We start from the raw sequence: 12,087 nt of genomic DNA, 5'->3' as shown, positions 1-12,087 counted from the left end.
TTTACGTTCTCACAAAATTTTAAGACATGACCTCCTAACTTATTCAGGTGAGCAAGACCATGTCTGGCTAATTTTTAAATTTTTTTTGTAAACGAGGCTATGTTGTCCAGACTGGTCTCAAACTCCTGGGCTCAAGCAATCCTCCTGCCTTGGCCTCCAAAAGCACTGGAATTACAGGTGTGAGCCATGGTGCCCAACCGGAGCACAGTATTTAACATCATATTCCATATTGGAGTTAAGAATGTGTACACACAATGACATTTAAAATTATGCCAATTATAACTTAAATGTGCTCATTCTAGCACTGCTTATGAAAGTTATGCAATTAAAATGAACTGGATTTTGAAAGGTTGTGCTCAATATTGGGCCAGATTGTTTCTAACTCGCAGGCTATTTGACAGTTAATAGGCCACGCTTCCCTCCTGACATCAAATGTTGGCCCAAAGCTTGGTGAAATGGTACAGGGTGTCATTCCTCCCACAATTTGTAAATTGTCTCTGGGGGTCATTCTGATCAGAAAATGAATATAAAGCTGTCACCTATCCATTCTAGAGTTTGGAGCATTCTAAAAGTAATGTACACATTTGGTCATTTCAGGACCGCATAGAACATCTTCCATGTAGTTGTACACGAGTCCCTCCATTTCTGAGCCTTGATTAAATCTTAGCAATGCTGACACTGTTATTTAGGAAATCTGGCATTACACAAAAGAAGTCTCCAAACTGAGAGCTCAAAAGATGTAGCTGTTTGGTAAAAACACCCCCGTTGATACATTTGAATATTACATGTTATATTGTAAACATCAAGTAACACCACAAACATTTTAAAAAAGGAAGTTTATTGGTCTTTAAATGGCTCAAATTGCAAATAAACAAATCGGGTAGTGGCATCAGCCTAAGACACGTGATGCATCTTTGTCAGTTGGCTTCATAGCACCTCAGTACCCAGGAGAGGAAAGGTCTCAAAGAAAAGTCACAATGTTAGTGGTTAGGACCCCTGGTTAAATAAGACTGTAATGAGTACACATGGAGATTGCTGGGCCCGCTGGCCTGTGTTACATTGGTAACTTGAATTCCGCACATGGCATAGCCTATGAGAAATACGAAATGAAAGATGTACATCTCAAACCCTTTAAGGACAAATATTTAACATGAGAAGCTGGATGTAATATCTAAAGAGTGAGTTCCTAACTTTACGTACACACCTGTTACCTGGAATGCCTGAACACATCTTTGACCTGTTGAAATTAGGACTGAGAAAAAAGAAAAAAACACTTTGTTGAATCAACTGTCCTAGCCCCACTGCAAAGAGGGGGAAAAAAATCTGACAGTGGCGTATTTCTGACTGAAATTATGTCCCCAAGTAGTGTGCCAGAATTCTTCCAGCAGGAACACCACACAATGGTGACACAGCCTAATGTGTGGTCAGTGTGTGCCACACATTTTCTGCACTATACCCAGGTTTGACGGCTTGATGTTAACTTCTGAAAATGTAGCTACAGTGTTCTTCATTATACATGGACAAGAATTACTACTAATAATTCCTGTATCAAATTGTAACTTCATGAGTATAAATTTAGAAATGAACAGATGGCAAGCATGAGTATTTTCCCAAAGTGTTCTAGTGCAAAATGCATTAGCACTACTGACATTTTCTTCCTGTGCCCTGCTCCCAGATTAAAAACTTAACACTTACATGCTCACCACTGGCAGAAAGTGATTTCCAGGGACCAGCATCTTAGAGAAGAGGAGGGTTCATTCAAACATAACTGGTGCTGAATCCTCACAGTTGAAAATTATCTTACAAGTATATGCTGGTCCTTCACTGAAAATGACCTTGCAGTTTATTAAAAGCGATCAAAGAGCTCTGGAATCTTATTTTCAAGAACCAGAGTATGGCACACATTTTAAATTTGGACAGACTCCTAGCAGACAGTTACTTCTCAAGAATTTTCTATACAAAAGCTGTATTCCATGCTAGGCATATATTTTCTCACCAGTACACATGGGGCAGTGGACCCCTGGTGTCAGTAACACACCCAGAATGATATAACCGGGTATTTTTCAGTTTCTAAATTAAGGCATATTCAAAAAATTCCATGTACAAGTTTACACCACTTTTCTAAGTTACTCACCAGGTAACTAAAGTAGATTCACAGATGAATTACTCTCAGTTTAACTATATGCAACAACCATGCCAATAACTTTTCTTCTAAATTTTGCATAATGGTTAAAAAAAGTGGTACAGTTTAACTATCATGTTCACAATTGTCATTTTTCAAGGCAGAAGACCAAGACATTTTAAAATGATATAAAATTTAAGCTTTATAATAAACACCAGAGGAAATTGCCTTTCCTCCCACTCCCCACCCCCATCTCACCTCTTTATTTAATATTTCAAGAAAGACTGCCGAGAAACACAAGCTCACACGCTACATTCAGGACCATGATAAATGTAGGCAATTATGAAATAAGTTGAACTTTGCTTCTTGGTGAAGCCACATTAATTTCTTTTTTAAGTAAATTTGACTTTCATTGCAGTTCCAATTCATGCTTTTAGTGATATACAACAATTTCCAAAATGTTAAAGTAATTTCAGTCAATTAAGCCTTCAATGGCAATGCTTATAAATTATATTTATTAGTATGGTCAAGATAAGAAAGGAGTTTGGGCTTTGATTATAAAATGCAGCATCTTTCTCTGATTCTCTTGGCTAAACTTTTCCTCTTCTTTTTTCCATTCTTTTCTTTGCTGTCTTCCATCTTTCTTGCTCGAATTTCTCTCATTAAATCAAAAAATACCTAGACAGAAAAAAAATAGGATCAATAAAGCAAACAGATATATGAACTTAGTACTTCTCCAAATCACAGCAGTAAACCTTGGGGATAAGAGAAGCATAAATATTTAAGAACTCTTGTTTGGGAGTAGAGAGCGGAAAGCATACAACAAAAGCCTGATTCTCCCAGTATCTTGAAAAAAGGAGGAAACTAGGAAGTTTTCTGAATTACACTTTATGGTAAAAATGTTCATATGTAATAAAACCTGATCTTTCTGTTCCAGTTTTTGAGACGAAAATCTATAAAGTGCTACAAGGTGACAATAGCCCCAAAGATAAAACTCAATGGATTATACTGAAGTACTTTAATAATCAATAAATGTATTTTATTAATTTATATTTAACAATATATGCTTAACTTTATATTTAATAATTTGGTATTTCATAACTTGGTTTCCTCAGCTTCATTTCTAAAAATGGAGAAAAAGCTCCATTTTTAGAAATGAAGCTGAGGAAGATGGGTGTATGCTTTATCATCTTGATACCAGACACTATGAAACAACTTTGTCTGTTACTCTATATGTGAGAATTTATCAGTTTTTGTCTGATGTCTAGGAACTGGTAAATAATGAGATATTAGCATAGTAACTAAAAAAATTATGAGTATAACAATTCAAAGTTAAATTTCAATAAGAAATTCCTCTGTTCTGTAACATAGAAGGGTCTGGAAGGCTACACACTCACACTCCACATAAACAGCTGAGAGTATATGATAAAAGGAGGAATAACTTTTATGATCACTTTTGAATTCTGGATTTAAAAAATAAGTTTTTACTTATAGAATTAAAAAACCCAGTAAGACTAAAGATGAGCAAGGAATATGAAAGCGATAAGGAGTGCTGTGAGTAAAGTGTGCGTATGTCATGACTGATGTGGCCTGTCCTAACGCATCTCTGAAAAAAGCAACATACGGAACAGCAGATAGAGCACTACCTGTGTGTGTGTGTAGGGCAGGAGTACACCTGTATTTGTTTGCCCTTGCACAAAGAACAATGAAATAATAAACCAAACCCTAATAATTTTATTTTCAAGAAGAAGGGAGGAGGGTACAAGGAAGAGTGAGGCATCTCTGAGTGTATCTTGTTATAGAATTTCTATTTTAGAGACATAGGTGGTTTACATACTCAAAAGTAAAATTAGGCTGGGACAGTGACTCACGCCTGTAATCTCAGCACTCTCGGAGGCCGAGGCGGGCAGATCACCTGAGGTCAGGAGTTCTAGAATACCCTGGCCAACATGGCAAAACACTGTCTCTACCAAAAATACAAAAATTAGCTGGGTGTAGTGAAGGGCACCTGTAATCCCAGCTACTCGGGAGGTTGAGGACAAGAATTGTTTGAACCCGGGAGGTGGAGGTTGCACTGAGCCAAGATCATGCCACTGATTCCTGCCTGGGTGACAGAGCAAGACTTAGTCTCAAACAAACAAACAAAAAAATAAAATAGCAAATCCTAAAAATTGAAAATCAAATTTAAACAAGTACGATCAGCCAGGCATGGTGGCTCACGCCTAAAATCCCAGCACTCTGGGACGCTGAGGTGGGTAGATCATCTGAGGTCAGGAGTTCAAGACCAGCCTGGCCAACATACAGAAACCTCACCTCTTCTAAAAATACAAAAATTAGCCAGGTGTGGTGGCATATGCCTGTAATCCCAGCTACTCGAGAGGCTGAGGCAGATCACTTGAATTCAGGAGGTGAAGTTTGCAGTGAACTGAGATCATGCCACTAAACTCCAGCCTGGGCAACAGAGTGAGATTCTGTTTCAAAAAACAAACAAACAAAACACAAATAAGTAAGACTGACTATATTCCAAGATGGTGACATAGTCACACAGAGGAATTATTTCAAAGGTCTACAAGACATAGCATAGAAAGTACCTATTTTAGAATAGATGCTAAGGATAAAAATAGAAACAAAATTCCAACAAAACAATACAAAGACAAATCTTAAACTTTTTTTTGTTTGTTTTTGAGAGACTCTCTGTTGCCCAGGCTGGAGTGCGTTGATGCGATCTCAGCTCACTGCAATCTCTGCCTCCTGGGTTCAAGAGATTCTTCTGCCTCAGCCTCCCGAGTAGTTGGGATTACAGATGTGCACCACCATGCTCAGCTAATTTTTGTATTTTTGGTAGAGACAGGGTTTTGCCATGTTGGCCAGTCTGGTCTCAAACTCCTGACCTCAGGTGATCTGTCTGCCTCACCCTCTGAATGTGCTGGGATTACAGACGTGAGCCAGCACACCCAGACAAACTTCATTTTGTAGTTTGTTTGTGACAGCAATGTTGCTCTTTTGGAACTATTGTATATACACTGAAGACTAATGCAAGGGAGGAATTATGTTAATGTAATTTAGGAACCAAGATTTTCAGTGTAAGACAAAAGATCTAAGTACAAAATCAAAGATGTACACATTTATAATGTTAAATTTGAATTGGAAATAACAACATGATCACATTTTTTTTTTCTTTTAATAATACCTATTTCCTAGCACTATTCACTAAAAAATGACAACACAATAGCAGTAAGCAACTTAAGTAACTATGCTATGGCTGCTAAAAACCATTCCTCCTAAACAGAACCTGAGTTCCGCAGATGAAGGGCTGATTTCTGATCTGCAGCAAGAAGCATAAAATTTAAGTCAGAAAGCAAGGAAACTCCCAGAGATGAATGGGCTGAGTCAAACGGACATAGGACCAACATGAAGGAGCATAAATGGTTAAAGGGAAAAACTGAGCATAAAACACACACACACGTGCGCGCGCGCACACACACACACACGCGCGCGCACACACAGAGTATGCAACAGAATGAAACACAACGATGACATAACACCCACGAATTCCTGCCCCGACTGGCTGTGATTCGATTTCCCCAGAGACTAGGAATTTCAGAAGGCCTCTTTTTCAAGTCTCTGGCTAACTAGCTAGGACAGGAGGTCTCAATTCTAACTAAATGTAATTATTGGAATACTCCCAGTATTGCTTTCTAATGCAGATAAATGACTATGAAAAGGAAACTAGATGAAGGTTTAATTTCTGATTTTATTTTCAATTGAATTTTGTCTGTTTCACGGACACACATTCACAGAGTACACCGTGATGTTTTGATACATATAATGTACAGTGGTAAGACCAGGGTAATTAGCACAGCCATCATCTCAATCATTTATTATTTGTGTTGGGAACATTCAATATCCTCCTTTCAGGTTATTTGAAACTATATATTAATGTTAAGTACAGTCATCTACAGTAGTATAGTACACCAGAGCTCATTCCTCATATCTAGCTGTAATTCTGTATAATTTAACAAATCTCTACCTATCCCTCCCATTCCCACCTCTAGTATTCTGTTCTATTTTTTACTTCTATGAGATCAACTTTTTCTAAGCTTTTACATATGAATGAGAACATGCAGTGTTTAACTGCCTGTTCCTGGCTTATTTCACTTAATTTTCTCCAGTTCTATCCATATTGCCTTGAATGACAGGATTTCATCCTTTTCAATGGTTGAATAGTATTCTATAGTGTGTATATATTTTCTTTATCCATTCATCTGTTGCTGGCACTTGGGTTAGTTCCGTATCTTGGCTATTGTGAACAGTGCTGTAACAAACAAATGTCATGAATAGGAAAACGGCTGTATTATGGAAAAGTCTAACCATGGAATACTTTGTGGTTTTAAAAAGAATGTGGATACATCTATATGCGGTGACATGGAAGAGTTACAAGATTTGTCATAAAATTTAAAAAGCACACCACAGAAATATGCACTATATATACAGATATAAAATATATTATGTATGTGTATAAATATGCACAAATCCTATTAATACAGGGGGAAAAACAAGCAAATGCAAACTTTCCCTTAGAGATATGTATGCCTGCTTTTAATGTCTGGAAAGACACACCCGTGTTAGCACTGGCTACTGAAAGGCAGGGGAAGGGAGTGAAATATGGGAGAAAAGTGACTCATTTTTCCTCCTTATGTTTCTGTATTATGAATTTTTCTTTATATAATAAGCATGTATCCATGTATTACTTGTACAATGAAAAAACCCAAATATCTTTTCCAAAAAATACGGTGTATTTCTACCAACATTCTTCCCTCAACATAAAACTGATTCTCTTGACATAATAAATCACACTCCCCCTTTGGACATCTGTTAATATTTGCTCAACTTCATTCTGTTCTGCCAGAATGTTCCTTAAAATCAAGAGCAACCTTGGAGTCGTGAATTAATAACCAGAGCATTTAGCTAGGATACTAACAAGGTCATTGAATGAATCCAATGAGTACACAAGTAGGTTTGCCCAGATGTTCCTCGCGCCTCAGGGTGATTCCTCTATGACACGCATGGCCTCCTGAGACATGCCATGCCCCATCTCTGGTGGCTATGACACTTTTTCATAAGTAGATTTAAAATCTGCATCTTTGAAACTTCCACCTAACGGTCTATTTGGAATCCAGATGAGGATAAGGCATGAGCCAATGATCTTATGGAGAGCTAGCATTTGTTCTGTGACAAAGCACGACACTTCACAATTTAATAAAAGGGAATAACACTTCCTATTCCTGAAAATTTGTGATCAGGCTTCTAGTAGTGGATGACATAAGAAATGGGAGATACACTAGCTATTCCAACCATTGTTTTGTTTTGTTTTTGAGATAGGGTCTAGCTCCATTACCCAGGCTGGAGGGTAGTGGTGTGATCTCAGCTCACTGTAGCCTCCGCCTCCCAGGCTCAAGCAATCCTCCTGTCTCAGCCTCCCAAGTAACTGGGACTACAGAGACATTTGCCACCACACCTGGTTAATTTTTGTATTTTTTGTAGAGATAGGGTTTTGCCATGTTGCCCAGGCTGGTCTCAAACTCCTGGGCTCAAGTAATCTGCCTGCCTCAGCCTACCAGAGTGCAGGGATTATAGGTGTGAGCCACCGCACCTGGCCCCAGCCATTTTTCTGAGTAAAACAGTGAGGAAAGAATGTGAGCATGTTAGCACCAGAGTTGGCCAGACCCAGAGGCCGCAGATGCCACCACAAACCCCGTGACCTTGAGCGAGTTATGTAATCTTCCCACACCTCAGCTTCCTCGTCTAAAAGTGAGCATCAGAAGAATATCTATGCCTCACACAATTAAGGATTAAATGGTTGGTACTTATCACAGTGCCTGGCTCTTATAAGCACAAACAAATATTAGCTTTTCTGATTATTAGATTATTTCCTCAGGAGAACAACCATGAAGACAAGTATAACCTAATTCTGGAAATTGAATGGTTGCTGCAAATGACTTTTACGTAGCCACTGAGGTACTTTATCTGGTAGCCACTCCGCAGGATGTAGCAGTACACGAAATTACAGTCTTCAGTATGGATTTCCACCTCACTTTACAAGCAGCCTCGTTTAATGTAACTCTGTTTTGGACAGGTGACCACTGACTGCAGACTGTATTATCTGAAACTGGCCACAGCAATGTTTCCTATGTGCTTTTCCAGAATCCTGCCACTTTTCATCAAGAGGTGAAGTCTACTGCCCTTCCTTCTCAACCTAGGTGAGACTTTGTGACTACCTTAAACATGTAGAATGAGGTAGAAATAATGCTGCATAACTTCAGAGACTATGTCATAAAAGGCTGTATGGTTTTTGCCTGGGTCTTCTTTTCTTGTGACACTTGCCCTTGGAGACTCTGCCCACTGTGCTGTGAGGAAGCCTAAACCAGCACATGTGGAAAAGGCCACATGGAGGAGCCCACCTGGAGAGGAACTGAGGCATCCTTGGATAACAGCCAGCATTATCTGGCTGAGCCAGACATGTGTGAACAAGCCTTCAGAACCTAAGTTTAGGTATTTCCAGTGCCTAGACTTGAAGCTTTCAGCTGAGGCAGCAGACACTGTAGAGCAGAGCCAAGCCATTTCCACTGTGCCCTGTTCAAATTCTTGGCCAGAGAATGTATGAGCAGAATAAATGACTGTTTTACCCAGAAAGGTTTTGGGGTGTACTTTGTTATACAGCCATAGTAACTAAAACAGCCTTATACTTTTATTTTTTGAAAAAGTGATACAGTCGTACCTCAGTATCTGTGGGGGATTGGTTCCAGGATGCCTGTGGATATCAAAATCTGTACCTACTCAAGTCCCGCAGCTGGCCCTGCAGAACCCATGGATACAAAAAGCCAGCCCTCCGCATATGCAGGTTTCACATCCTGCTGTATTCTCTGTCTGTATTTAGTTGTGGACGCAGAGACCAATGACATGGAGGGCAGACTGCATCTGTGAAAAAAAATCTGCGCAGCTGAAATCTGTGTTGTCTGAGGGCCAAGTGTCCATGAATATGGCAAAAAGTTCACAAGGGTATTTGCAGTCAAAAGAGCATAAACTGTGACTCAATTCTCTGGAGACAACCACAGGTACCAGAGTCTTACATATCCTTATGATGTGTACATAGATAATGTGTATGTATGTGTGTTTAAAACACATGGCAGCAAGCTACAGACACCACTCTGTACTTTGCTTCACTTACTTTATAATTGAAGATCATTTGATATCAGCACATTTAGTTCTATCTTCATTTCTTTTTAATGGTTGGGCAATACTCCATTATTTAAACCAGTCCATTATTGAACACTTGGATATTTCCAGTCTTTTGCTTCTAAAACTAATGCTTCACTGACTACTACTGAACATACATGTATACATGAGTGCATAATTTGTTCTGTATAATACATTTTTAGCACTTAAATTGTTGGGTCATAATTCTGATAGATATCACAAAACTGTCCTTCCACCAAAATGACAGGTTCCTATTTTTCTATACTCTTGCCGACAGTATATTCTATTCTCAATCTCTTTGCTTTTTTTCTCCCAAAGTGACGGGTAAAAAAAGGACATTCCACTGTAATTTTAAGTTGTACTTCCCTTTTAATAAGAGACCGAACCTCTCTTCCAGTTTAAAGGCCATGTATGTTTCCTTTCTACGACATGCCTGTTGCTGTTTCTGGGCCATTTTTCCTACGTTTTTGGTCTTTCTCTCACTGTCCTGTAAGACCTGTGCTAATGCAGACACCATACTTCCCAGGGCCTCTGATGCCAACACATGATCACCACAAGGACTGTTACAATACAGCTATCTTGAACTGCCAGTGTCTGCATGTCTTCCCCACTCCCCTTAGGTTCAAATAGTTTTTATAGTGTGTTCTACAACCTACTCGAGACATCAATTAGGAAAGTATATATATGCTATGAGAATGTTCAGTGTTGCCTTTTAAAACCTCAAACACCCTCAATCTTAAAATATATTTTCATTAATACTTTAAAAATATTTGCCCTACATACTGCCTCTTCAAATCTATAATTTTCTAATGACTTACTATAGGTCAGGCACAGGCTGGGGCATTTTACGTATATGATTTCATTTCATCTTTACAATAATCCTATGAAGCAGATACTCTTGTTCTCATTTCCAAAGGGAAGCTAACTGAAATACCCAAGCCCTACCTACTGTGTTCAGAAACCGTGGTTCCCAGGAAACTATGATAGGGCATGCTATGGACTGAATGCTTGTGTCACCCCAAAATTCATATACCGAAACCCTAATTCCTTACGTGATGACAATAAGAGATGGGGCCTTTGGGTGGTAATTATGTCACTAGGGTAGGGTTTTCATAATGGAATTAGTATCCTTCTAAGAAGGAGGAGAGCTATCTCTCTCTCTCTGTCATATGAGGATACAGCAGGAAGGTATAAGGAAATCCTGCAAATCAGGAAGAAAGCCCTCTCCAGAATCATATTGTCTAAGACCTTGATCTTAGACTTATCAGCCTCCAGAACTGTGGGAAATAACTTTGTTATTTAAGCAAAACACACACACACACACACACACACACACACACACACACGCCCTAGCCCCAACCTTAGAAAAAATTAGTATCCTGAATAGAAATCTGTAGTACTCACTTTGTACAGATATGTTAGACCTAAAGGAATCTTACAATGTGCTAAGAAGTTAATAAGTTTAAGACAGCAACGACACTGTCTTAAGACCTACAGCAAAATAACAGAACAAATCTTGAACTTTTTTTTTAACCTAGTACTTTCTGGATCAGGGTTATAAATCTACAGGCATACGTAGCACTTGCTAGAAGTGTAAATTCTCAGGTCCCATTCCAGACCAAATGAATCCAAATCTCTGGGGATAAGACTCAAGAATGTGTGTTTATGAAGATTTACAGGCAGTTCTTTTGCCTATTTGAGCCTGAGAGGCACTACTGCAGAGCCTAGATACTTGCAGGCTAAAGAAAGACCACACTTGGAGGCCTTTAAGATCCTGTGCTACCTTAGCCCAGTGGACAGTCTTTCTAGATACCAGACCTGGTCTAGGGCAGTGGGATGAAATGTACTTGGGGGTGTTCCACATCTGGTCTTCAGGAAGGGCCACTCGGAACAAAGTGAGACAAGAAAGAAGGGCAGACGGTTTCCTTTTCTTTCTTTCTCTTTCAGGAGAAAACAAAGGTTGAGGGTGGGGAGTGGAGAGTGGCAGGAGAGATTTTAAAACGATCTTATCTGGGGGCTTCTTCATCTTGGATGGTATCCTTATTTTTAAGAACTTAAGTGGGGTTGGGTAGGCGTCAGGTCAGAGGTAAGAACGTTCAGTGCTGGAATCCTGGGACTCACACAATTCCTTCTAAATTATCCAAAGACTTAATAGGATAAGGGGGGAAAAAGGTCAAGAATGTCATCAGTGCTTAAAAAAGAAAAACAAAAAAAAAAAAAGGTACATTTAGCTGCAGTGTCTTGTGTTTTAATGTCTCTTGGGAAGCTAAGGACAAGGTGAACTAAAATTCCTAACATGTATCTGAGCATTCAGGGATGATAAAAATCAACATACATTAAATCTCTATTTGAAAGTTTCATAGACTCTCCAGACAAAATGGAGCCAAGTTAAAGCAAACCAACCTATTTTAACATGATGCAGTAGTAAAGAGAGTCACATGTTACCTTGTCAACATTAGCTCGTGTTTTAGCAGATGTTTCCACGTAGTTAACATTCCACTGCTCAGCTCTGTTTTTTGCCTCTTCTACAGAAACCTGCCTTTTATCTTCTAAATCTGATTTGTTACCAACCAGTAGAAAGGGAACATTCTCATCTTCTTTTACTCTTAAAATCTGCTCCCTGGATAAGAGAAAATGAAAAAGAAATAATAACATTATAAGGATAGCACAGAAAGTTCTTGTTTACCTCGTATCTAGTTTTCCCTATT

The 12,087-nt window shown here is 38.9% G+C and overlaps 1 protein-coding gene across 2 annotated transcripts in view; it reads right to left on the bottom strand.

The window, feature by feature from the left end:
• Window positions 1-817: 817 nt before the first annotated feature.
• RALA (RAS like proto-oncogene A) overlaps window positions 818-12,087 on the bottom strand; it is an 87,084-nt gene continuing 75,814 nt past the window's right edge. For both annotated transcript variants that reach the window (XM_030932767.1, XM_010364250.2), the window contains 2 exons: window positions 11,825-11,999; window positions 818-2,800 (listed from right to left, as the gene is read on the bottom strand). In XM_030932767.1, coding sequence (XP_030788627.1) covers window positions 2,678-2,800; window positions 11,825-11,999 — 298 coding nt within the window. In that variant the 3' untranslated portion in view covers window positions 818-2,677. The remainder of the gene's footprint in view (window positions 2,801-11,824; window positions 12,000-12,087) is intronic.

The sequence above is a fragment of the Rhinopithecus roxellana genome, chromosome 6 (genome assembly GCF_007565055.1).
Source record: "Rhinopithecus roxellana isolate Shanxi Qingling chromosome 6, ASM756505v1, whole genome shotgun sequence".
NCBI lineage: Eukaryota > Metazoa > Chordata > Mammalia > Primates > Cercopithecidae > Rhinopithecus > Rhinopithecus roxellana.
Note: the sequence above shows the minus strand (reverse complement) of the source record. Positions and strands in the feature narration are given on the sequence as shown.